Genomic DNA, 27,562 nt, shown 5'->3' on the forward strand with positions numbered 1-27,562 from the left:
GTTGTCACAGACAGGAAGGCCAGGATCTCTTCTGAATCATCCCAGAGTGCAGGACATGGAATAATGGGCTCAAGTTACAAGAAGCCAGATTCCGGCTGAACATCAGGAAAAACTTCCTGTTAGAGCAACATGACAATGGAACCAATTACCTAGGGAGGTAATGGGCTCCCCCACACTGGAGGCATTCAAGATGAAGCTGGACAACCATCTGTCAGGGATGCTTTGACTTGGATTCCTGCACTGAGCAGGGGGTTGGACTCGATGGCCTTATAGGTCCCTTCCAACCCTACTATTCTATGAGTCTATGATTCCCTGATTATGCGTGTGTTTATTGTTATTTTTACGAAATGCTATTTTATTATTGTAAGTCGCCTTGGAATGGCTCCTGCCCTGAAAACAACCTGGAAATATTTTAAATAAATAAATAGATAAATATTTTGGCGGTGGTCCTGTGCCCAAGGTGAACCTGGCAAGCCTCAATGAGATCAATTCAGTAGTTGCATGCAGACTTGTAACCTTGGAAAAGTATTTAATACGCTATTAAAACAGTTGCCTACTTGTGTTATAAACCCAATTTTGCTCATGAAAGTACATATACCAGCAGATCAGCCAGATTTAAAATGAGCAATAAATTATCCCTCCTATTTCCCACCTGCCATGTGCCATTTTAAAGAAAATCTAATTTCTGTATCCCTTTCAAATATAGGCAAGACAAGAAGTCTGAAGATCTTGACAATTTTTCTTGGTCACAATCTGCAAATCTGAACACACTCTAAAGTGTTACAAATCATTTGATAAAAATTATAGGGGAGCTTTCGCAACTGAAGAAGGCTAATGGAATAAAAGGTACCAGGATAAAGTGTATTCTGACTATTTAATAGTCATTTCAAGTGAAGCCAACATCATATCGGTCTCACAATGTGCCCTCCAACTTGAAATGTTACAAACCAGCTTTAAGAGTCAGGAAGATTTTATCCATATGTTCTATAATTTACATCTGTCACCAGATTAACAGATTTGTGCTAAAATGCAGTTAGATCTGGAGGAAAAGGGGGGGGCAAGAGCTGACGACTTCTGCAGAAATTAAGTGTTTGTAAGAAGAAGAAAAACAGCCAGCCGGTCTAAACAGCTTTGGTGCTCAAATGCAAGTAGTTTCACAAAGATGTTTCTACTCTGACTGCCAGCAGTCCTATCTAAATCTCCGGTATGCATAAAACTCTAAGACAGCAGAGAGACAGCTTTGTTTTCTCAACTTTCCTCATATATATTCATTTGGACTGAAAGTGAGCAACATGCAAGAATTACAGTCTGAAAACACAGGAAGTATATGTTTACGTATCACAGAAGCAGTGAGCCTACGAGTATTCTGTATTGTTAAGGTTGCTACGTGTCCGTTCCTGTGTTAGATGGGTTCTTGGTTAATACGCCAGGACTGCTGATGCTTTATCAATGGAAGAGAATGGGTAGTGATCTCCTGATAGCTGCAAATCTCTCTCCGGTGTTTTGAATGAGATAGCCACCAGAGCTTAGACAAGGCGATGCCGCTCCAGTTCAGGAAAGAAGCATAGAGAGAACAAAACAAAAAGCAGTTTGCACTGTTGGATGAATAGAAGCAGAAGGAAAGTTGAGGGTGTGATGAAGTTGCCTGAAGCTGGGGGGACACCCTTGTGGGGAGGAGGATCACACAAGTTTTTCTCTGACTGCTGCCGGTTGAAGGAGTGTCTGGTTTCCCCCTCTATGCTCTGCTTATATAAATGTCAATAAAGTAAATATTACAAAGACAACCTAAGTGTATCTCCAGTGTTCTTGCATGCAAACGACAGTAAATGCGGTAGCACTGTCTCACAACTTCTCACAGGACATGGAGAGCGTACAGCATAGCAGTATATTAGTTTGGGAAAAGAGAAAGCACTGCTGAACTTTTGGTCAAGAGAGAAACCAAAGGGTTTGCTATTATTTTTTGCAATGTCAGATCAGACCATCATTACTCTACAACAGGGGCAGACAACATGCAGCTCACAGGCCACCCCTGGCCTTAAGGGCAGCCCCTGCCTCCTCCCACCCCCAATTTGTGGCAGAGGCAAAACGATTGGCAGACTGCTGCTGGATTTCAGCTGTAAACCATTACAATAGCCTAAAAAGGCCATCCTTCTCTTTAAAACAAAGCACGCACCTTGTTCGAAAGCTAAAATGTGCAGTTTACCGCCAAAATTTGGCAGCAAACTGCAAATTGTTTTCCCCCTGCTGATTTGGCAACATATGGCAGGGATGAGGCACCCCGGGGGTTGAAACTGGCCCCCTGGAGCCCCCAAAGTTGCCAAACTCTGCTCTACAACATGATGTAAGAGAACCAGACCTATTCTGTTCTGTAGTTTGTTGTTTCCTCATGGACTCAACCTGTATCCCCATTTTTGTCTTCCAGCAGAGATTGTGGCATTCCTGCCTCTCTACCAGTGAGAATAGCTTTTCAATAAGGCCTTTCCCACAGCAGGCAACACCTTCCACTACACACCATAATGCTGCCACCAGGACATTTACCTCAGGTCCAACCCTTTTACTTCATGAGATGTGAGGACACACTGGCTTTTATTCTGACCCGTATTGGTCTTTCTATTACTTTACCCTTTTGTAGCCATGACCTGAAGGCGTAGGATTTTATAAAATAAAGAAATATTAATTACAGCAGTAAGACATTAAACAGTAAATACCTTTTAAAGCATCCTCTCTCTCTCTCTCTCTCTCTCTCTCTCTCTCTCACACACACACACACACACACTTACTTTCCACTTTATTCCTAATCACAAACTATCTCTTCACAATTTATCTCCTCACAGACCCTATCCAAACCCTTCCTTTTCCCAAGCCCTATCCTGATCTAAACTTTTCCCTATCTGAACTACACAAGCACAGCTCCCTGTTACATAGCACTCACCATTTCACACACCTCTACTCACTCAGCCACTGATCTCATATACGCAAATGCACCACACCTCCTGTCACTCATCCCACTCTCACTCTAGATCTACTTACCATGAAACAGAAGAGTTATAACATCAATACACATATGTAACCACAGATTCGTAATATATGTACATGTGACATCACAGACATCAACTCTAAGCGTCAAATAAAGACTTGGCTTTAATTTGAAATCTAACAAAGCTATCTACTTTTTGATGGGATCCAAATCGTATCATTCGTTACACCTTTCTGCTCGAAATGATACAGTATGCCCTCTAACAGGGAGAGCCCCCAGCCTGCCACTAGAAACAACAAACTGGTATAACTAGTTTCAAATAAATGTGGGGAGGTGACCCAAAATGTGTTTCTTATATATTTTGCTCCTTTGCTGCAGAGGTGTATAGCTCACATTAGCCTAGCGTTGTAAATAAGCTCACAAAAAAGGAACTAGCTGCACATTTCTTTACTAGCGTACTAAGAGTTTGGCAGCATGAAAAAGCAGCCTGTTAGCTTCCTGTCATGCTGGGAAATGGATCAGGAACAAGACTGTCCTTCCTCAGCCAGACCTCTTGGTCTGTGTTCTAGCCAGGGAGGAAGCCAGCCCAGTTACTCACCTACATGGAATTCCTGATTGCCTATGGCAACTAGGTGAGTTATTAAATACAAGACTGTGTTAGCCTGTTCTATTGGTAATAAGCAAGCAACCCTACAACTAGCACAGTCTTTAGCAGCTTTGTGATTTATTGCTACCGTTAATACTCAGTGTTTTATAATTGTTTGTATTTTGAATTAGCATGTTTACTGTTGTTCTGTAAGTCACATTGGGCCACTATGGGACAGCCACACACAAATTAACATATAGAGGAATGGCAAGTACAAATGGTGACGGATTCGAATCAGGATTGCACCAGGCAGCACGGAGCTTCTCCGTGCAATGGGGCATTAAGTCCTCAAGAGCTTGAAAAGGTATGAACAGCTGACGTAAGAGAAAGGCAATAGTAGGATCACAAACAAGATACCTGAGAGAGCACCTTCTCCTTTATGAACCTGCGCAGTCACTGAGGTCATCAGAAGGCATACTCCTGGTGGTTCATGGACTTATGGCCCAATTGGAGTCCACCCACAGAGCCTTCAGTGTGGTGGCCCCCTTTCTATGGTATTCCCTGCCCTGATGGGCAAGCAGGCACCAACACTGTGTTGTTTCCAGCACCTCCGGGAAACAACACAGAAACCTTCAGTCAAGAAACCTTCCTTGACTGACCAGCCACAGTTTTTATTGGTATTCTGTTTGTTTTATATATATATATATATATATATATATATATGGAGTTTTATTCTTTTATCATATTTTTTATTTTTTATTGTTCACCACTCCAGAATCTGTCTAAATGTGGAGCACTATATAAATGTTTTAAATAATTACATCAAAATAAATAAATAAGACTCAAAGTGCTCAGTGCGAAACTCCAGAAGTGGAAAAAGGCACCAGTTGGGAAGGGAGCTGGTAGCAAGGAACAGCTGCACCAAGGACTGCTTATCTCAAAATGAAGGACTGTAGCTCAGTGACAGAGAACATACTTTTCATGCAGGAAGTCTCAGGTCCAATTCTTGGCATCTCCAGGTAAAAGGCTCAGGCAGCAGGTGATAATCTCTAGTCAAAAGTGAGCTAAAGAGGGGCGGGTGAGAAAAATACTGAAGCTAGAGGCTTGGATGTAGGGGGAAATAGCAAGGTAAAGGGTTAGAGGGGAGGATAATAGCAAAGCTAAAAGCTGGGAGAGAGCGGAAAACAGCAAGGCAAAAGGGGAGAGAAAGAGCAAGGCAAGATACTAGGAGGGGGAGAAACAGTGAGCTCAAGATGTAGGGGGAAACAGCAAGGCTCCTGGCTAGAAGGGAGAGAAAGAAGTCTACTCTAACTTTTTCCAAGGTTTTTCTTAAAAGAAGTAGACAGTACAGATGGGCAAATAGTCTGGCTACTATAAGGCAGCTGCATACATCCTTAAATGAGGTAACTAGATGCTGGCCTCTCCCATCCACATGAGCCCTTTAAAGGCTTGCTCTCAGATCGGTCTCAAAAGTCTGTCCCCATGGTGAGCAGAAGTTGGGGGCTGCTGGGAAGCCATTCGGTCTCGAGCACTCTTCCTCAGATCTGCTCTACTTACACTACCTAAAGTGGTATAACAGACTGTACCATTTCAGTCTGTAGTGGGGTGCCGCCTTTCTTTTCTTTTCTTTTTTGGTAATGCTCCCCCATGTACAACATTTCCTGGAAATAAAACAAAAACACAAGTTGACAGTACATCAGGGAAAACTGAATAGTGCCAATCAATCAGGGAGAAATGTTCCTGAACTCCACCTTCTGTAGCCATTTCCTACCTGGAGGGAGGTTTCCTTTTATTAATGGAAATTCAAAAATGTGATTCTCCACCCACAGTCTGAAGTGCTACAGTCCATTTAAGCACCTCAGAACTCCACAACACCAGCATTTATTTGTGAAGTGCCCAAAGTTTCCTAACTGCTGAAGAGAGGCTGAAAAAAAAAAGCTATTCCTGCCCACGACCTTACAATCTAAAAGAGGAGACAGCGATGTGGAGGGAAGAGGAATAGAAGCAAATTCAGGCACTAATTCATTACATAAATGTTTAGTGACCAGGTAGAATAGCCACTGCGGAAGACTGATCTAGGAGAGCAGGAGTCAAAAGGCAGTTGCTCCCAGCTGAGCTGATGGAGTGGGCCACGCTGTCTCACCTCTCTGCTGCTTATTCTACTGTGTCTGTAGAGTTTCTCAGGTACAATGTTCCCTGGAGGCTGCATGTGCACCAAGTAGACAGAAAACTGGGAGACACAGAGCCGGATTCTCTCATGAGATCCATGGCTGTGGAAATGGTGATAATATGACCAAGTCATGGTCATATATTACATCAACCAGCCCTGCCAGTCTCTACATCTGTGGTCAGTCATTAATCATCTGATCTGGCCCACATGAGACTTCACCCTCCTCCTCTCTTTCAATGCCACCTCTGTGTCTCGGTCAAGCTCTCTGGTCACCCCAGGACACACACTTCTGCATCTAGCAAGCAACTCTGGCCTCAGATAAAATCTGCAATCCTTTGCCTTCATTAAAGCAAATACTTGATGTGATAAAACATTCAAATACCAGAGCTATCTCTCTCTCCACAGTATACACATGGCTTAAGTGATACAAATATGTGCTTAAATAAAATATAACAAGATCGGCATTACCTATTTGGAGAACATGCCAAACTTCACCCGAAGTAAATCCGTTGATAAGAAAAGGAAAAGGGAGGGGGGAAAGTGAACAAGAGGGGATTACAGAGCTAATGCTGAGGGATGAAGGTCAGAGAAGCCCGAGATGACAGAGGATTAAAGGAGAAAGGATCGTTCATGCATTCCACCCAAACATTAATGGAAATCTGCCTCCTTCTTAAAATTAAATGTCAGAATACTGGTAAAACATTAATGCTCATTCCACAGGTAAAATCCCTTTCACCTTCCTTCTGTGGGAAAACTGAATAGTGCCAATCAAACATTGCCAACAAGTTATACAAGCACGTACAAGTTTGCAGGGCACACTTTTAATACCAGATACGATGGTACAAAAATATTTCATCCAATAACAATGATTTTCATCCAATGAAAAGGTAGACCTTATAAGCAGTGGAGTGCTGGGTGAGCTAATAGCTAGAAGCGTGACCTGTGAACCAGCAAGCCTGTTCAGATCTCATCCCAGCCATTAACTAACTAGGTAGCTGTAAGCCGCTGCTGTCTCTGACTCAGTCCTGTATTTGCAATATGCGGGGGAGCAATGCTGGCCTTACAAGGAATACTACGGCAATAATGTAAATGCAGCACTTGAAATGTATGCTATAAATGTTAGTCTTTCACAGATTTGGCAACTGCTGCCTACAGAACATAAGATGAGTCCTGCTAGATCAGACCAATGCATTCTTGTCTCCCACAGTGGCCAACCAGGTGTCTCCCAAAAGCCAACAAAAGAAAGACATGAAGGCAATCATTCTTCCCTACCATTATTTTCTAGCAGCTGCTGGTATTCAAAGACATATTGCCTCTGAAGCTGGAAGTACAGCAAAACCATAATGACTAGTAGCCATTGATAGAATCATCTTCCATGAATTTGTCTTCTAACTGGTGTGCTTGCACTGACTGCCAATGTTTCTGGAACTGATTCAAGATGCTGGTTTTTATCAAGCCTTGCACAGGTCATGACTGCAATACCTGACTGAGTGCCTCCCCTGGCATGAACCTACCTGTACACTATGTTCATCATCTAAAGCCCTCCTCCAGGTACCTCCTCCAAGGTAGGCTCGGTAGATGGCAACTAGGGAAAAGGCCTTCTCGGTGGTGTCCCCCCAATTTTGGAATGCAATGAGGCCCACCTGGCACCAACATTATCTTTTTGTTGCCAGGTTAACACTTTCCTCTTCTCTCAGGCATTTGGCAGCATATGATGAGGTTTTAATCGGGTCCTTGATTTTACTTATTGTTGATTGTTTAAAATTGCTCAGATATATGCGTGTCTGTGGGTGCGCTGTCTGTTTCTATGTTTGTATGTAAATGGTTTTTATACAACATATAATGTATTTTAATGGTTTTTAATCTTTGTAAACTGTCCAGAGAGCTTCAGCTATTGGGTGCTATAGAAATGTAAAAAATGAATAAATGAACTTATGGCCCTTTTAAAGCCATCTAAGCTAGCAGCCATCATCACGCCTTGTGTCAGCAAGTTCCAGAAGTTATCCATGGGCTGTATGAACATGTGCATTTTGCACTTTTTAACTGTGAGCTTCTTTTTTTTGCCTGTCCTGGAACTTCTGCCACCAATCAGCTTCATCAGACAACCCCAGATTTTAATGTTGCAAGATAGGAAGAAAAACTTTCACTCTTATCTACTGTCTTTTGCAAATGGTTAGCCATTTGGGGGGCAGAACTAAGGCAAACTGTCAAAACTAAGACTTTACAGCAGCTTTCCCTAACCTGGTACCCTCCAGATGTGTTGAACTACAACTCCTTCTGGTCCACCAGGTTCCCCAATTTGGTCTGTGGCGCCTCCAGGGGTTCATCCAGGGGTGGGGCTTGGCCTCCAAACCCCACTCCCTGAGGAATTCCCCCAGAGGGCATCCCCACGGTTATCTCGATCTCAGACTGGAGATAAGAGCAGAGATGCAGGCTGTGTGGGACCCGGCCAACACTGGAAAGAGCAGCCAGTGTTCCCAGCGTGGGCTGAGTAGCTTCGCAGGGTGCCAGGGTGCCACTTTAAGTTGGGGACTCGGCCTACACCAGGAGGAGCAATCCAGCCCCCCATCTCAAAACAGTTCAGTCACCTTCTGGTTACGGGCCAGATCCGGTCCCTGAAGCAATTTTATCTAGCTTCTAGTGGTCCTACCAAATTTTAATCAAATGGTCAGAGACTGAAAGAACTGGGCATGTTTAGCCTTGAGAAAAGAAGACTGAGGGGAGATATGATAGCACTCTTCAAATACTTGAAAGGTTGTCACAGAGAAGAAGGCCAGGATCTCTTCTCGATCATCCCAGAGTGCAGGACACGGAATCATGGGCTCAAGTGACAGGAAGCCAGATTCCGGCTGAACATCAGGAAAAACTTCCTGACTCTAAGAGCAATACGACAATGGAACCAATTACCTGGGGAGGTGGTGGGCTCTCCCACACTGGAGGCCTTCAAGACGAGGCTGGACAGCCATCTGTCAGGGATGCTCTGACTTGGATTCCTGCATTGAGCAGGGGGTTGGACACGATGGCCTTGTAGGCACCTTCCAACCCTACTATTCTATGATTCTATTCTATGATTCTATGGTAGCTTTCAGGACAGTTTCACTTACAAGAAAAATAAAATGTTAAGTTGTAAAAGACAGAAAGACATCTGGATCATGCTGTGATCTGTATGTGATGCATAGCTAATTCTACCAGCCTTTTTAATATTGTTTTCTACTGCTTTTTCTTATTCATGCATTTACTGGCCACAAAACAACTGGCTTATGGCCACAGGATAAAGCCCTAGTTCTGAAAGCTGTTACTTCTGGAATCAACTATTTTTTTTTCCCTCTGTAATGCGCCATTCTTTCTCTGTTGGAGCTACAGCACATGAGATGGAACTAACAAAAAAAACAATAAAGAAAACAGATTTGCTCTGGAGAAAAACAAGACTGTAGATTAGAGACACTTCAAGAAGCTTAAAAACATGCGTTGGATAAGACTGTAGGGAAATGAAGATGGCAATATAAAAGCCACCCCTGGAAAGCTATCTTTCTGACAACATTGAAGTCTTCATGCAGAACTCTTTGGGGCCCAAAGAATGGAAGGCAAGACATCAAGATATGCTGCTCTGCATTGTATTAAGCAGAAATTAGAGCACAGTCCAGGAAGGCAGATTCCCAGTTGAATAGATCATCTCATTGTAAGAACATTCCCCCATACTTTGAAAAAAATCTAACTTTAAAAGATTTCTATACAAATGAGTTGTTTTCCTTTGAAGTGTTTATATTTTATTCTCTGATGCAACAAATGGGGAAAATATGTAACTCTATAAATATAGCCCCCAACAATAGATGTATGTTGTGTTTTGGGGACAGCTGCTGGGGTGGGGGAGAAAAGAGGTTGAGAATAAGAGCAGCTGGGTCTAAGTAAAAAAAACAGGTCAGAGTGCAGTAGAGAAATAAAAAGAAGCTGACAGAAAAACTGGTCACCACTGGGAACTGTGGAGGAATCAGAAAAGAGAAAAGGAAAGGAGGCCTAATCACGGCACTGCGTGCAACACCAACTGAAAGCCTCCCCGGCCAAAACATGAGCACAAGGGCAAAAGTTATAAACCTATCCAGGCAATCAGCCCAAATACTTTTTAAAAAGGAAAAGTACTGGTGATGTCACCTAAGTTTGCGATAACCTGTCAAAATATTATTTTGTCCAGTTTGCATTAACCATCTGTATTAGGAGCTGAGCAACATTTTCCTCTAAAGTTTTTTGTTTGCTCAGAATTTAAATGGACCCCCTCCCTTCTTCCCTGGTGCTCTGAATGCTGCTATGGCAACATCCAGTGCACCAGGGATTCTAGGAGGTGCAGTTTTCCAGGCATCCTGGGAAAAGTACCCTAGTATCGGGGATGTGCTGTTGCTGCATTCAAGACAAGGGGACGGACGGACGGAAGAAATGGAGGCCTCTCAGAGAGGTGGTGCGCAAGGGGGCACAAAACCACCAGGTGAATGGGAAAGGGAGGGGACAGCGAGGCAGGATAAAAGAGCTTCACAGGGGGAGGGTTTGGAGGCTTGTAAAGCCAGTTGTGAGAGGCAGCTGGATCCTGTCTCTCTCCTGATGTCACTGAGGGCATGACAGGCTCTTTATATTTTAATTGGATTCAGAAAAAAGAGCCATTTTCCAAGTGGGGGGGGGATGGATCTACTGTGTCCACTGAGACATTACCTTAGGCCTTTCTCAGTGTGCCCCCACTACCTTGCATGTAGCAAGTGGCAAATAGAAAAGAGAGCCTTTTCAGCGGTGGCTCCTCACCTTTGGAATTCTCTCCCCAGATTGCCCCTCCTGGATCCCACATTACTATTGTTAAGGTGCCAGGCAAAAACATTTCTGTTTCCACAGGCTTTAAAGAAATGCTAACGTCAGCATTTTCAATTTAGGCTGTGATCATGGACACACATGTGAGTAAGGTGTACAGGGAAGGCCAAACTACACACACAGCTCTGTCCTCCAACACCTCACCACCCCCCAGCATGTGGTGCCTGAGGCAGCTGCCTCATTCTACTTAATGGTAGGGGTGGTCCTGCTTGGGTGGCAGATTCTGCAGTACCATTCTTTGTTAACCATTAAAGGGGAGCAAATTGTCAATTATTTTTAGGTCAATATGTTTTTGCCACCACTGAGGCTGCCATTTGGCAGAAAATCCAAAAGATCTTAAGCTTTCCACAACGCTAAATCTCTTTTGGAGTTTTATAATGCCCCAGTCAACAGCTACTCAGAAGACATCAAAGTGCATGTTCCATATAAATCTCATTGCACTGTTGTCTCATCATTCCTGTAAGGCAAAGAACCCCTGCCAAATAGTCTTAGAAGCAACAGTGCCAATAAGGACCAGAAAAAAACAGCTGTAAGGCTGGAAACCAAAGTCAAAAAAGAAACAGCTGCACCCATTTAATTCCCAACGTGTTTCGACACTTGGTCATTATCAAGGGAAAACTCTTGGAGATTCTTTTGGAGGATTCCCTCTCCCTTGCTTCTTCCAAAGAAGACTCATCTATGAAAGCCGTCTTCTTTGGAAGAAGCAAGTGAGAGGAAAACAGCTGTTCCTTTTTTACTTTGTCTTTTGGAAGCTCATCCATTCCTAAGCTCCCTCCCCACGTCTATGAACCCAAAAGCACATGTTCCTCCATCGCAGTGCCCTTACTGCAAGGGCGCTGAACCTCTTTCAACCGGAGGGCCAAATTCCATTTTGGAGCTTTCAGAGGCTGCATTCCAGTGGGGGAGGGGCCCAAAGACAAAGGGGATGGGGCCAAAAATACCAGCACATTATACCTTTAGGGCACAATCCTATGCATGTTTAAATAGAAAAAAAGTCCTCCACTACAACTGTAGTCCAGCATTTCTGGAGGCGGCCAAGTTGAGGAAGTCTAGTCTAAACTGTGTCTGTGCTGATGCTGCAGTTCCACCCAACTCACTTTGAAGGAAAGGGGGTCAGAACAGGGAGAGACACAACTGCTCCGTAGCTCAAAAGAAGCAGATTACTGAATTACCGCATCCATGCACAGAAGAAATCCCATTAGAAACCACCTCTTTCCCTCAGTCCCATTATAGCTGTTAAAAAAATAGGCTGGTTCATATTACTTCATTAGCGTGACAGCTGCTTCCCATGACATCATGGTAATATCTGTACAGGGAAAACCACATGCGAAGGATGTCTGATGGGATCCCCCCCCACCCCATGACGTTCATAACCAGAGCGGCATGACAAACAGCCACATGGAAGCAGCAGCTACGCACTGAGGAGACACATAAACCAGCCTATGTAGCCTCTGTGGAGGCTGGTGGCTCCGATTTCAGTGGACCAGTTAATCCACTCTGTGTTTCGGTCAGAACCAGCCAGAACTCTAAAGGAGCTATCCAGGGTGCTGAACCTATTTGGGGGATAGGTCCTTTAGAGTTCTGGGTGGTTCTGACTGAAAGCCAGAGTGGATTCACAGCTCCACTGAAATCGGAGCCACCAGCCTCCGCTGACCTTAACTGTACCAGTGTATATGCAACCTGTCTGAACAGCAAGGGCACAAACGGGGATTTTTCTCGAGACACATCTGCACTAAAGGTTTAATAGCCCCTGACCCTGCCTTCCCAAACCTGGCGCCCTCCAGATGTTTGATTACAATTCTCAGCAGCCCCCCAGCAGCCATGTTGGCTGGGGGATGCTGGGAATTGTAGTCCCCAACCATACACTATTTAGGAATTAGTGTAATAACTAACTACAGCAAGGGAGAGCAACCTGTTTTTCCTTCAAGGGTCTCATTCTTTGGAGGGAATTTGTCTGGAGTTGCTTGCCAGTAGTAGGTGGGGTCACAGCCACTCTGGAGAGACTGTCTCTCTCTCTCTCTCTCTCTCTCTCTCTCAAGACCACCCCCTAAAAGCACCATTTCTCTTTCTCACACACCCCATCCATATACACATGGTTCTCACACCACTCACACAGAGAGAGGGAAGCCTTTTGAAAGCCTAAATCCAGCAGCACTCAGGCTTTCAAAGTGCTTTGCAATCCCTGCAGATACCACTTCCTCCCTGCCCCAGTCACAGAAGGCTTTTGAAACAGGGCCGCCTACCAGAGACATCTTGGGCTGCCCGCTCCTGGATCAGAATATCTGACTAGGATTGGGAAGACTGAGAGTCAAATGCTTATTCAGCCATGAAGCTTGCTGGGTGATCCTCAGCCAGTTATTATATCTCAACAGGGTTGCTGTAAAGATTAAATGGGGGGGGGGACACCACTTCTGCCACCCTGTGTTCCTTGGAGGGAAGGTGGGATGTAATTGGAATTAATATATTTGCAGAACTGTCATTCTGTGACAGGGGCTCTCTTGTAACAGAGAAATCTTAGCTTCCCCAGCAACCTGAACTTCCCATGATTCACTCTGGGGGAACCACAACAGTTAAACTGATACCAGCACGAAGTATATAGAGATGCTCTAAGTGGTTTGCCCTGAGCTATGAGATTCCCTTCCCTGCTCAACCAAACCCATGCCATCTTCTTCGGGCTGCCATTTGGTAGCAAGAGAAAAAAACACATTAAAACAAGCGGGAAGTTTGTTATTATCTGCCTCTCGGTTCTGAAATTTCAGGGATTGGTTATGTTATATTTTCAGGTTTGGAACATGCTATGTAGGTTCAAAGCAAGCCAGAGTTTAACAAAACACAAGAAGTCCCACTGATTTCAACTACATTTTATCTTCAGTAGGGGTGCCTTAGACATGATCCTAAACACTCCTGTTCTGCATCAACTCCAGTGCAAGCTGAAACACAACACGCAAAGCTTTCCCTCCATCCCTGCGCTGTCACAGATGAATGGAAGGAGGGTGGGGCAGGCATATTTGCTACAGCCGCCCTGGGTCCACCACAGACCTCCACCTCCTCCAAGAGTAAATAGCATGTTTGTTTGCTTTCTGCTTCTTTTCCCGCGCTTCTGCTTTTTATTCCGTTGTGTCTATTCCGAGGTTTTAATACATTGCTACCCCCACCCTTTGGGCATCACAGAGGGAAAGGCAGGACGCAACTCATGAACAAACAAGCAAAGAAACTTTTGGGCCAGTCAGGCAGGACTCCGGCTGGGCAAGCAACTCTTGCAGGCGAGTGCCACCCTAGAACACCCGGCCTTACCTGCTCTCTCCTGGACCCGGCAGATGATCTCCCACCGGGCCGCCGCCTCCCTGTCGAGGCTGCGGGCTAAGGTGACCTCGCCGGTGTCGCTGTCCAGGCGGACGGGGGCCTCGCCGGGCGGCGGCGAGACCAGCTCGAAGCGCGCGGCGGCGAAGCGCGCGGCGGGGCCCAGCGTGGCCAGGAGGGTGCCGGGCCGGGCGTCCTCGGGCAGGACGAGGCCCAGGGGCGGCTCCGGCGGGAGCAGGGCGCGGCGGCGGCGGCGGGCGAAGGCGCGTCCCCCGGCGCGGGGCAGCGGCACGGGCTGCGGCAGCACCTCGAGGTCGAGCGGCGCGCTGAGGAGCGCGGGCTGCCCGCGGTCGCGGGCGAAGAGGCGCAGCGGGATGGGCGCGCGGGCGCGGAGCAGCGAGCGCACCAGCAGCACGCGCCCGCTGCGGGGCTCCACGAAGAAGTGGGCGCTGCCCGGGCGGGCGAAGTAGCGCAGCTCGGCGTTGGCGCCGGCGTCCGGGTCGCGGGCCCGCGCCCGCCACACGGGCGCCCGCAGCGCCAGCGTCTGCGCCACGCGGAGGCGCGTGGCCGGGCCGGGCCGGGCGGCGAAGCGCGGCGCGTTGTCGTTGGCGTCCAGCACGGCCACGCTGACGCCGGCCAGCTCGGACGGGGCGGCGGCGGCGGCGGCCGCGCAGCGCGTGCAGCACAGCGCCAGGCGCAGGGCGTAGAGCGCGCGCGCCTCGCGGTCCAGCGCCCGCGCGGTGCGCAGCCACACCTGCCCCGAGCGCGCGTGCAGCGCCGCCCGGAAGTGCGCGCGCCCCTCGCCCAGCAGCTGCAGCCGCCAGCGGAGCCCCCGCACCCGGGCGCACCACGGCTCCGGCCCCAGGCGGGTCAGCGGGATGGCCAAGCCGCTCACGCGGGTGCCCGCCGGCCGGTTCTCGGGCACGTGGCCCTGGAAGGCGGGCCGGCGCCGCGGAGCCGCGGCCCAGCCCTCCGCGGCCCAGCCCAGCACGAGCCACACGGGGAAGAGCGGCGGGCGCATGGCGAGGGGGCAGCCCTCCGTCCTCTCCGCCGCCGCCTCGGGCGCGCGGCCGCCGCGCGCTCCCGGGCGGCGGGCGGAGCCGCGGCGCGCGGAAGGCGACGGGGTTGGCCGGGAGCCCGGGCGGGGGGCGGCCAATGGGCGCGTCGAGCGCCCGGCCGGCTCGCCTGGGCGCGACGGAGCGGCGCTTGCTGGCGCTTTGTTCATTCATTTATTATATCATCCTGAAGCTATGCAACGTTAGGTAAGAACTGGTACCAGAATTCGATTATTTTCCTAAGTAAGCTGACCTTGTAGAAAACAGCTTCCTATATACATACAAAAAACTAAGACAGTACAATGGATTATATCACTTCAGACTTCCAAGAGGGCTGGGGTGGGGGTCATATTTCTTAATTTTCCGCTGTGTTAAAGGAGGGGATAACTTCTCTTCGTAAAGAAAACATAATATGCACTACACGTGCTCATTTTATTTTCTTGCATTTAGTTATTTATGATACAGGGAATAATCCAAAGATAGCACCTCCCACCTGAAACCTGAAGTGGTACCATCCTTTCTATTACCTCATTCAGCTGCATGTGTAGATCGCGCTTTCCAGGGGAGGCAGGGCTTTTGGGTGAGCAGATGACAGGCCCCCCAGTTTCCATACCCCCAACCCCTCCCTTCCTTGAGATGCACAGTATACTCAAGCTGACTTTAGGTTTGCTCTTGGCAATGTTCAGTCTTCATCCAATCAAAAGGGTAAACAGGCCCGGCCCTGCCATTAGGCAGAGTGAACCAGCTGCCTCAGGCAGCTGATTTGGGGTGTCATGAAAGGAAAGCAAATAGTGATTAAAAACACAATCCTAGGCATATTTAGATAGGAAAAAAAGTCCTACAACTTCCATGCTGGCTGGGGAATGCTGGGAGTTGTAGGACTTTTTCTGTCTAAACATGCATAGGATTGCACACTTAATTATTATTACTGTGTTTTCACTGCCATGGAGAGGGAGAGGTATTTGTGGGATGTCCTACCTCAGGAGCCCAAATAACTTGGCTGGCCTTGGCTAAACTCCATTTTGGCTTGGGTGTGTGGAAGTGCTGATTACAGCTCCACTTCAAACAGCAAAATGTCTTGGGCCAGACCTGGCTGGAAGCAGTCAGGGTTGGCATTTCTCCCTGAACTTCCTGCTTCTGAGGTTCATCTTTCTGACTTGGAGCATCTCTGCACCAGCCTAAAATCCTGCATTAAAAATGGGGCTTCCTGCTTCTGTTTTAAATACAGGATCACGAAAGACTTCCTTTACATGCGCTTTCCGCCCTCCTTCCCTCCTCCTCCTCCCCCTTATCTGAGTCTTCCATATGTTTCATTATACAGCCACTAGATGGCACTGTGGTCTAGCTTCTCTTATTGCAGCTTTTCCTTTTCAATGTAGGAATTCAAAGGGAACTCAAGCGCTGTAATTTGATAGCTCATTGTCTCTGACCTTTTAAAAAATGGAATAAAGGACATTTAGTGTGGGAGGTGCCCTGGAGGTTGATGACATCATCTAAAGGACCCGCAAACTTCGGTGAGTAACCAATCTCAATAGCAGGGTGAAAGCTGCATGTGAAAAAGCCCTTGGTGTCCCACTAGCAGATATCCTTGCTTGTTGGGGGCAGGGGAGGGGAGGCAGTGGATGCTGTGGGCAGGGGAAAGCAGTCCCCTCGGAAGCCAAGGAATGGTGGAGTGTTGGAAGACACAGGCATATGTGCCATATGGCCTACCCTGCACCCCCAACTTAGCCTGCTGTCCTCAAGTGTGGTGGAAGACACTGTTGAAGTAAAATTCAATGGCCAGTCCTGTCAGCTTTGGTGCTTGGAACAATAGTACTGGGGATCTTATTCTTCACTTTAGTTAGCAAAATATTTGATAAGTGAACAGCAGCAGCAGTAGAAGAGATGGCTAAATATTTGATTGAAATATCTGTCTTGGCTAACTGAGGTGTACCGTGGTGTTTTCCCCTTGTTTGCTTTAGACTTCATTATACAAGTTGTTGCTTAAATGTCCATTTAAACAAGTCCACCGGCAGTCTTGAGGGACTGTAAAATATGCAACAACAGAAAACAGCCAGGCACTTGAACTCATAAGACACTTCTATTACCAGTAAGCGGTGGGTGGGTACAGTCTTCTAATGAAGTGCAGAGAAAACTCTTTTCTAGCTGCATATTTTGGATGATCAGGATGGGAGGCGAAGGGCCAAAACTCCTCCTTTTGATAGGTGGTTAGTGAAAAGTAACGCCCTCTTAGAACATTCCTCTCTTACTTCGAATGAAGATGGCTGGTGCATATCAGAAAGAAAATAAACTGTGATTTTATTATTAATCAATCAATAACTTCTTCTTTTAAGGGGTGTTTTCTTCTTTCCTTTCCAGCATCTTCTGACACCCTTTCCATGTCCTGCTCTTTTCCTGCTTTAAATAACAATGCAAATAAATCATATTCCTAGGTTCTAATAGGAAGAATCATCCTGAAAAAATGTATTCTGCCTGACCCTACCTATCACTATAACTAACATTCTCTGTGTTTCCCCTCATGCTACCACCTGGGGGCTACTGCTGTCATTACAGCTGTCCTTACAGTTCAAAAGCAAAAATTAATTACCCCATGAGAAATCTCCCCTCAAAACCACCCCTTTTTGCTTTCAAGTCCACAAAGTAAATACATCCTTTTTGCACCCACTGCTTGCCAAGGGAGGGTTTGCAGAAGAAAGACAAAGCAGGGTGTATTTCTAACAAATCTTTCACTTTCCTCCAAGCCATAACTTTAATGCTGGCTGCATCCCAGCACCATACACATCCTGATGTCATTCTGAAAGGGGCACCCCATATTCCTGTTGTTTGGTATATTTTAATGGTCTTGCAGTGGCTCAGTAATAACACTTCCCTGAGAGTTAGCTGTATTGAATACAGAAGTCCTTACTTCTGAGTAAACGTGGTGGAGGCTCTCCCTGGGCTAAAACTTAAATTTATGGTTGCCATTGGCAACCATATCTGTGGACCTTTGGTCTCAGAAACTTACTATGTCATGTAGAGAGCCACCCTAACACATTGCTGCCTCAGGCAGAGAACAAATTATCCCACCCACCCACTCCATGTGGACTAGACTGGCAGCTGAATCTTATTTCAACAGTAGCAATGGGACATCATCTCCCACTGCACTTGAGGGCAGGAAGCCTGATTAGAAGATGGAAGGTATCCTACATGGCACACAGATCTCTGTCCTCCAACAGCTTCCTGTTGCCCAGCATCTGCTGCCTGAAGCAGCTACCACAATCTACCTAATGATAGGGCTGGCCCTGTGGGCTGTGCATGTGTGTGTGTGTGTGTGTGTGTGTGTGTCTTGGTGGAAATGTGCAACTCACTGTGACAACATCAATCTGCGCTCTTGGGTCTCTGGCAGGACTGCATTATGCAGCATGCGCACTTCTTGCGGAAACACAGAAATTCGGTCTTGTTACCAATCATTGTTCAAGGGGCAAAAACCCAAGAATGCAGAAACGAGGGAGGCAGGCAAAGATGACCTCAGAACCTGCTCTGACTGGCCTATCCCAGCCCTACTCCCATAGGGCCAACTGACACCCACTTGTGACACCCATTGTAGGACGGATCCTGATTAATGTTTTGGTTTTCAGATTGTTTAATGGTGGTTTTAATGTTGTACTTTGATTTTACCTGTAAGCCACCTTGAAAGGCTTTGTTCCCTGAAAGGTGGGATATAAATAATTAGAAGGCAATAAATAATAAAGTATAAGTCCTTGTGTTTTCCTAAACTACCTTCCATGGATTGCAGAAGCAGGAGAAAGAACCCTTTTTCCCTGGGCCAGAAGAACAGGGACCACCAGATCATTTTTTGGTACTGCTGAAATCTAAAGGTGGTATACATTATTATTATTATTATTATTATTATTATTATTATTATTATTATTATTTCTCCCTATTTTGTTGCATATTTTTATTGAATGTAGAGCAATATATATATCTTGAAAATAAATAATAAATCTTCAAAATAAACAAACAATGTGAATTCTCCACTTAGGATAGAAATTCAGAGTGTTTATTTTATTTTTGCTGTGCTGTATTTCTTAAAATAGGAGCAGTCCAAAGGGTTTTGGCTTATAATTTTGTGCCTTTTGTTTTAATTTCAGAACATCAGAGAAGTTCCAAACTGCTTTCAGAACCTGTTTGTTCCTGAATCTACTTTAACTGAAGCAGACTCATTCTGAAGCATGGGGTGGAGGGGTATTGTCTTGGCTTGAAGTCTTTTTGTTTATTTTTTTTTTGTACCCATTAAAATCTCATCTTTTTTTCAGATTTACATCCCTGGTTTGTTTGTTTTCAAATTTTAAGTCTGGCTCATGCAGTTGCTGTCAAAGTCATAAACATGACTGTCAAGTATAGCTATTAATAAATCACAAACAGAATTTTATATAAAATATTACTGAAGTGTTCCTTTAATATTGTTCTCTGCTTCTAACATAGATGCTGCTTCCTCTGATTCTTCTACTGCCAAAGAAGAAAGAAATTGTTACATAACATCAAAGTACATCTTCTAAAATGGGGACACATAAGACTAAAATTCTCTGCAGGCTTTCAGTTCCTCCCTCTCTCCCACCCCCATTTTTGTCTCCTCAAAGTCACTTTTAAGTTAAGATGTTGAACTTTCACTAGCTAGTTATTTTTAGAGAGCTCTTGGCCCTGTTTGCTTTTGCTTTAAGCACCTGAAATGTTTGCAGTCTATTTGCTTTTATAAATTCATGGTCTGTAGTTTCGTATGCTCCATGAAAATGTTTGGTAAATTGAGTTTCTGTGTCAAAATAATGAATCGGCTTGGAGCATTTTCATATTAAGTCACCTTTGAGACTCCTTCGCACCATATATTTTATATTATTTATACTGGCTCACATCTAGAGGTGCCTTGCACAAGCAGAAAGACACTTCCACTCATGCAAGGCATGCACACACCAAATCTGGCAATTTCCCCTCCCGGTGCCCTGCTCCATCAGAGATTCCGTCATCCCATTGAGGCAACAGCTCAGGCCAGGAGGCACAACGTAGCTCACTGGTGCAGCTCTGGAACAGAGCAGGTTCAGTACCTTGGACAGTATTGCAGGTAACTGGCCAGACGTTCTTGACTTGGATTCAGTACCATGGCCAGCAATCCCGCAGCTAAGCTTCAGAGAGAAATTACCAATTGGCCTTCTGCTGTGCTGCTGCTAAAAATTATTTGCATAGCCAGGACATAGCACTGGCATGGAGCCACCGTCAGGGTTTTATAGCTTGACCAGAAGAGTCCTTCTGGAAACTCCAGACCCTTAAATGCCACATGTGGTGTTTAAACAGCTAGCACCTTTTCTGCAGTTGCTTCTTCTTGAAGGATAAGGGTGTGTTGAGTGGGGGTCTGGTTGGGGAATGTATCCCAGGGTAAGCCTGGTTGCTGGAGAGGCCTGAAACCCACTCCTCAGAGTCAAACAGCAGCGGTACATCCCTGGGATTTGATGTGCAGGACCCAAGGTGGAGAGACCTACTTGAGAAGGACCAAGGACCAGCTCTGAATTCTCCTTGGAGCTGCTGCTGGAGAAAGCAATCCCTGGGGGTTCTCGGTCCTGGGCCATGACACCAGCTGCAGCCCCACACTCCAATTCCCAAGCCTTTCCTGATGATCTTCTGACCCATAGGAGAGGCACAAGGAGCTGCTGTGGGGAGAAGGGGCAAGAAAGCCCCGCTGCCTGAGCAACATCCACTGGTATAACTTTGATGCTGCCCATTCATATTATTTCATCGTTATTTAAACTGATGTTTATGTCATCCTTAATACTGAACAGAATGTGACAGAGAGGCATTTGTAATGCAAACAAGGATTCCTGTCAATATAGTTCTTACATTTGCATTACCAAGTGATTGGAGAGAAAGAGGGAGAGCTTCATGTGTGAGGGCAGCACCTTGGATGAGTTACACACAACCCTTTGCCATGCAGTGGCTTCTTGTGTGCTTACCACACAGCACATGGGGATCCAGTCATCTGTACTATCCAGAATGGGATGATATGATCTTTACTACACAACCGCAACCATTCAGAAATATATCGTAGCAATATTTGGCTCACCACACAGCCAGACATTAAGGACAACCATCTCCCCATGGAGTTAGATAGGAAGCTGCCTTACACCAGTTCAGTTCAGACTCTTTATCCATGAAGCCCAGCATGGCCTACTCTGAGTAGCCCCAGCTACCCAGGGTCTGAGGCAGAGATGGCCTTCCCCATCATTTGCTACCTGACCTATTTAGCTGGGTGTCATGGATTGAACCTGGAACCTCCCTACATGCCCCGTTGTAAGATTACAAGCAGCCAGTGTGAGATAAACAGCCATCTGTAAGCACTCTATCTCATGTCATTTTCAATTCTTTCATTATAACTCTATACCACCCAATAGCCAAAGCTCTGTGGGTGGTTTACAAAATTTGGTCCCCCAAATCATTGGATCTTTGTTCTTCATGAGTGACTTAGCAATTGATAATATTAAGACAGCTAATTAACCATTAATCAAACTCTTTCCCTGACACAGCATTTGTGCTCTCTCTTTTTAATCATATTAATTTTTGCTTATATCATTAGCATGGAACACAAAAGAGTTCATTTCTACATGCAGCTGAAGAATGGCAGATGTGCAATGGGGCAGGCATGTTGGAGGAAAGGAAAAGATGTCCCTCACCTGTCCTGGCCATATCATGCACATTGCAATTGCGTCTGATGGCTCCTGGCAAGATGGCATGATAGGTTACCAGGTGTTGTTTGCTTCACCTTTGATCAAGAGCAACACTTGCCTCTAGCTAGGATATGCAGTAAAGGACATTTCTACATTATTTTGCTGCAGGAACAAGGATGAGCAAAAGTTGTGACTTCTTGTAGGGCCACGTACGTGATGCATGGTAGCTCATAGCATCATGACTCTTAGCAATGGTGGTGGACAGTGGTGGTGTTCATTGCATCACTATCTAATCCCTGTTTCTTCCCAAATTGTGAACACATTTAGTATTCCTGTTATGACAGTGGACCATCAGTTAACTGTTGTTGCTGCTGCTGCTATTTTAATAAGAATCTACAGTTCATGGTTTTTTCTGGGGAAATTCTTGGGAATTCAACTGCAATTCAGAACTGCCAGCCATCTGAAGTTTTGCAGTAGGTTCTGTCAGACATTCAGTGCATCCTGTCAGTGCATCCTGAGGCAAATCCCTGCTATGTGTGTATTTAGCCAACAGGAGACTGTGAGCATCTCTACACCAGCCCCAAATCCTGCATTTTAAATGGGGCTTTCTGCTTCCATTTTAAATGCAGAATCACAACTGACTCCCTTTACACATGCTCCCTTCCCCCCCCCTTCTCCCCGTATCTGAGTCTTCCATTCTCTTTCATTGATCTCACTCCTTGCTGCTTTTACTCTTTTCATGGAGGAAACTGAAGCAGAACACACTGGGGTAATTTGATAGCTCATTATCTGTGATCTATTTAAAAAGAGAACAAAGGGCATTTAGTGCAGGAGACATCTTGAACGATCACAGCATCATGTAAACAGCCTGCAAACCTCTGTGAAGGAGCAATCTCAATCGCAGGGTAAAAGCTCTTTGTGAAGGAGCCCTGAATGGTCCTTTGGGTTTAGGATATGGAAAAGCAATGTTCTGATATCTGCTTGGCCATGGAAGCCTGGAAGCTAGGGAATGACCCCAGCAAGTCACCTAATGAGCTCCACAGCTAAGTGGAGGATCTAATTCAAGTTTTCCTAGGTCTAAATCCAACACTACTCACACGACTAGACTAGGTCTCTGAGAGTTGGCTTTTCCTTCAGAAGAGCAGCCAGCAACCCCAAAAGAGCTACGTAGTTCCTGCAGCCACAAGACACCACTGAGGTGCAAGGAGAGAGCAAGATGCAGAGACAGTGTAGCGCAGCTCACCTTGAGTAGGAAGGGAGTCCGTCACTCCTGGATGAGTTCAGTAACACACTGAGCACCAAAGCACACATAACTTTAAAGATGTAGCTTGCAGCTAAGTCAATTTTAACTTTAACTTTAACTAGGTCAATTTCAAATTTATCTACTTTTATGTCAGTTCTAACTTTAACTAACTTTAACTATGTTGATTTCAAGTTTAACTAATTGTATGTCCATTTTAACTTTAACTGTGTCAATTTCAACTTTAATTTTATATCAATTTTAACTTTCACTTTAACTATGTTGGTTTTAACTTCAATGTTATGTTGATTTTAACTTTAACTGACTTTAACTATGCTGATTTTAACTTTAATGTTATGTCAATTTTAACTTTAACTTTAACTATGTTGATTAACTTTAACTATGTTGATTTTAACTTCAATGTTATGTTGATTTTAACTTTAACTGACTTTAACTATGCTGATTTTAACTTTAATGTTATGTCAATTTTAACTTTAACTTTAACTATGTTGATTTTAACTTTAACTATGTTGATTTTAACTTTAACTTTAACTAAGTCGATTTTAACTTTAAAGATGTAGCTACCAGCTATGTCAATTTTTCTGCTATGGGCAAGTTCAAGGGGTCACTTTCAACCCCCCCCCCCCAGACACTTCTTGCATAGGCCAAACTCCTGCTGCCACCACTGCCATGCCACCTAATTTGCCAGTGGCAAAAAAAATGGCAGTTTGCCATCGAATTTCAGCAGCAAACTATTACTGAGCAACGAAAAGGTCAAATTTAGCTTGCCAAGTGTGAGAATATGGGGGTTTAATCCTTTCCTGCTCATTATGGTCTCATCAGGATTGGCCCCCCATACCTGCAATATATATTGCCAAATAGTGATCCATTTGCTGTAATGGATCAGTGTTTGGCAATATAAGTTGCAGGCATGGGGTGGTGATCCTGATTGGGACCACAGTGTGGGGAGAAGAGTTAAAGGCCCACCCCCACCCCCAAGCTGAGATACCAATCCAAATCTGGTGCCCTACACTTACTCTAGCTTAAAAGGCAGGGGGAGATATAGCTGCTGGCTACATCTTTAAAGTAATGTGTGCTTTGGGTTGGTGTCACCACTACAGCAGTGAATGAAGCAGAATGCTTCCTGCTGCTTAGAGGTTGCAGTGAGAGTGACATTTCATTTCATTTCATTTATTTCATGTATTATATTTCTATACCACCCCATAGCTGAGCAGTTCACAGCAATTAAAATCATTAAAACACATTACTTGAAGTACAAAAAACACACATAAAAACAAGTGGGTTGGCTTTTCCTTCAGAAGAGCAGCCAGCAACCCCACAGAGACAACATATATCTAAAAACAATTTGTTAAACAATTAGCCAAGACAATTCAGGACCTAATTAAAACTCAGTATACGCTGCCAAATGTCTGAGAGAAGAGGGCAGTTTTAACCTGATGCTGAAAAGATAACCAGGTGGGCACTAGGCAGGCCTTGTCAGGGAGATCATTCCATAATTGGGGGGCCACCACTGAAAGGCCCTCTCTCTTGTTGCTTCCCTTGGAGGGGGCACCCAGATGAGGGCCTGGGATGCTGAGCATAGTATATGAGGCAATTCATGCTGGGAGAGGTGCTCCATCAGGTATTGTGATCCTGAGCTGTGTAAGGCTTTATAGAACAAAACCAGCACCTTGAATTGGACTCGGAAACATACAGGCAGCCAGTGCAAGCAGACCAGAATTGGTGCTATATGTTCAGACCTTCTTGTCCCTGTTATCAGTCTGGCTGCCACATTTTGCATAAGCTGCAGCTTCTGAACCACCTTCAAAGGCAGCCCCACGTAGAGTGCATTGAAGTAATCTAATTTGTAATCCAGAGCATAGACAGCTGAAACCAGGTTATCCCTGTCCAGATAGGGATGTAGTTGGGCCACCAACTGACATATAAGACTGATTCTGGCCTTCTTGCACTGGCTTATATCCTTCCGAGCCCAGTTCAAAGTGTTGGTTCTGACCTATAAAGCCCTACATGGCTTGGGACCACAGTACTTGACAGAATGCCTCTCCTAGCATGAACCGACCCATACACTACGCTCTGTATCTAAGGCCCTCCTCCAGGACCCTCCTCCGAGGGAGGCAGCAACAAGGGAGAGGGCCTTTCAGTGGTGGTTCCCCATTTGCGGAATAATCTCCCTGATGAGGCCCTCCTGGAGCCAGCATTGTCATCTTTTCAGTGCCAGATTAAAACTGCCCTCTTCTCTGAGGCATTTGGCAGTGTATAATGAGTCTCTTGATTATCTCTGGCTGATTGTTTTAAATTGTTTTAGATATATGTTGTTGTGTGTGTTATTTATTTTATGTTGTGAATAGTTTTTATATTTTATATAATGTATTTTAATGGTTTTTAATTTTGTGAACTGCCCATAGAGCTTCTGCTATGGGGCGGTATAGAAATATAATAAATGAAATGAAATGAGCTGCTTGTTGGAGATGGGGGCATAAATCCTGGTTTAAGGGGCCCTGTCAAGAGTGATTCTGAGCATGTGGAGATAATTAGCAGCTCAGACTCAGAATGGGAACAGCCAGAACCGGGGGAGGCTTCCTCCCTGGTGAGCTCAGATATGGATAGGTGTTCTTCTCAGGACCTTGGCACACAGATGGCTCGACCTGAAGCCCCTGCTTTCCTCCACCATGAGAACTCAGATCTCGGAGGAGGAGGAGAGTGTGGGGTGTGACCTGAAGGATGCTAGAGTCCAATGCAGAGCAAAGCGGGAAAAGTTAGAGGCAGAGCTCAGACGTTCCACCCGGTTGGCTATGCATGATAGCCTACATAGGAGGGCACAACTGTAAGGGAGGGGCATCCCCCCCAAGTTATTCTGGCTGGCAAGTTCTTGTTTCGAACTGCGGGCAACATCTCTGATTCCCATTTGGTTCCTCTTTTGATATTTGTAATTGTGTGGAGTAGCTGTTTTCCTTTGTAGCCTGAGAGTCTCCGAAGATTTTCATTTGAAAAGAACCTGGTCGTTAACTAATAAAGTAGTGAGCCTGAAGCCTGGTATCCTGGAGTGTGTGATTGCCAAGGGAGAGGACCAAGGGACTTGACAGGCTCCTTGAATGTCAGAAGGCTTTCCTGGTACCGTGGACTTACCTGGTGGCAGCAGCAACACTCTCATGGAGCCACCATTTCAGTTTCCCACAATCCTCTGGAGCAACACTATGTCAGAGGCATTGTGGGACATTAAACCCAGCTGCCTGGGTGTTCATCAGATTGGAGCGGTGATGAAAAGGGAAAGGCAGGCAGGCTTTAGCTCAGTGGTGAGTCCTGCCAGGGCGTTGGAGCCTTAGCAACTGCCTGAGGATACTGAACGTTGCTGCAGACACAAGGCCTGGAGCTGAACCACCCAAACCTTCATTCCACCCTCTACCGATCTGCGTCCTCCATCATTATCCTGGACTGTGGTATCACTGCTAGCTCACCTTTACAATTAATTATCTGGGGTGGGACAGAGTACACCTATCAAATTTCATGGGCTTCAGCTAATTTTCATAATAAAAGCTCACTGAGCAATCTCTGCAACCATTAAAATCGTGTCCGAAAAGAAGGGGGAAGCGATCATACTGCTGTAAACTAGGTGAATCGGGACCGGTAAAGGGAAACCGGCTCTCCTGGTTTTAAGTTCAGTGCCTCTGTTCCACCAGAAGAGGTGCTGTCAAAGACAGAACAAGAGAAGTCCACTGGAATCCCATTTTCGTGTAATTGACATCAAGAGCATTTGTGCTTCAGCACATTGATGCGTTGGAATCACACTGTGACATTTGTATTAAAGGGAGGGGGAAAACAACGCCAACAATAACAAGCAGGAATAAAATACTGGGCATTCCACAGACTCCGTGGAGTAAGTTGGCCATATGTCCTGCTTTATAGAGGACAGCAGCACTCTATTTGAAGGGCTGTTTAATCCAAGCCTGGTTTAAAGATAAGGAACTCTAAGAAGGGCTTTAACAGCCTACTGAATCAAAGGGACTTAAATATGCTTAACAGTATCTGGTGCGTGCAGTATTATTTTAATGTTTCTTTATTATCTACATAACTGACAAACACCTTTGCTGTCAGGTCTGTGGCGCTCCTCCTGGGTTTCCAGAGCCGGCACAATTAGATCCCAAAACATTTCAACTCTCCCTTGAAGTTGGTGCTTGTTTAAATGACTGTCCAGATTGGGTGAAAGAGCCAGATATTGGAGCAAGTGCTAATTTGGGAAGGTGCTTTTATATTTTAGATCTGAATTAGCATGTATGTCACCCTGAATGACACAGTGAATATAACTGCAAAGATCTAAGTTTGGTGAATAATAGAAGCCCGCGTGCAACCAGAAAATATCAGTGCTGCAGTAATTACCAGCATTTGGTTTCAGGACTGAAATCAAAGCAGCTATGGAGCTAACGACAGCTGCTAATATTTTTTAATGGAGCTAAACTTCCCTTAATTTAATGTCTTTGTAAGTTAAGAGCCGCAGCATTTTCAAACGAGTGACATCATGTCTGAGTCAAACCACTGGTCTTTATTGTATTTTTAAGTAAACGCTTGTGCCGCCTTCCCCAACCTGGTGCCCTCCAGATGTTTTGGACTACAGCTCCCATCATCCTTGACCATGGCCATGCTGGCTTGGGCTGATGAGAGTTGCAGTTCAAAACATCTGG

General features: G+C 45.5%; 1 protein-coding gene across 1 annotated transcript in view; it reads right to left on the bottom strand.

The window, feature by feature from the left end:
- Positions 1-15,106, bottom strand: part of LOC146338917 (neural-cadherin-like) — a 136,160-nt gene extending 121,054 nt beyond the window's left edge. The window contains exon 1 of the mRNA XM_084812882.1: positions 13,876-15,106. Coding sequence (XP_084669008.1) covers positions 13,876-15,106 — 1,231 coding nt within the window. The remainder of the gene's footprint in view (positions 1-13,875) is intronic.
- Between the last annotated feature and the right edge of the window lie 12,456 nt (positions 15,107-27,562).

The sequence above is a fragment of the Heloderma suspectum genome, chromosome 8 (assembly GCF_057233095.1).
Source record: "Heloderma suspectum isolate Gila_16-S chromosome 8, 16-S_ref, whole genome shotgun sequence".
NCBI classification, from domain to species: Eukaryota; Metazoa; Chordata; class Lepidosauria; order Squamata; family Helodermatidae; genus Heloderma; species Heloderma suspectum.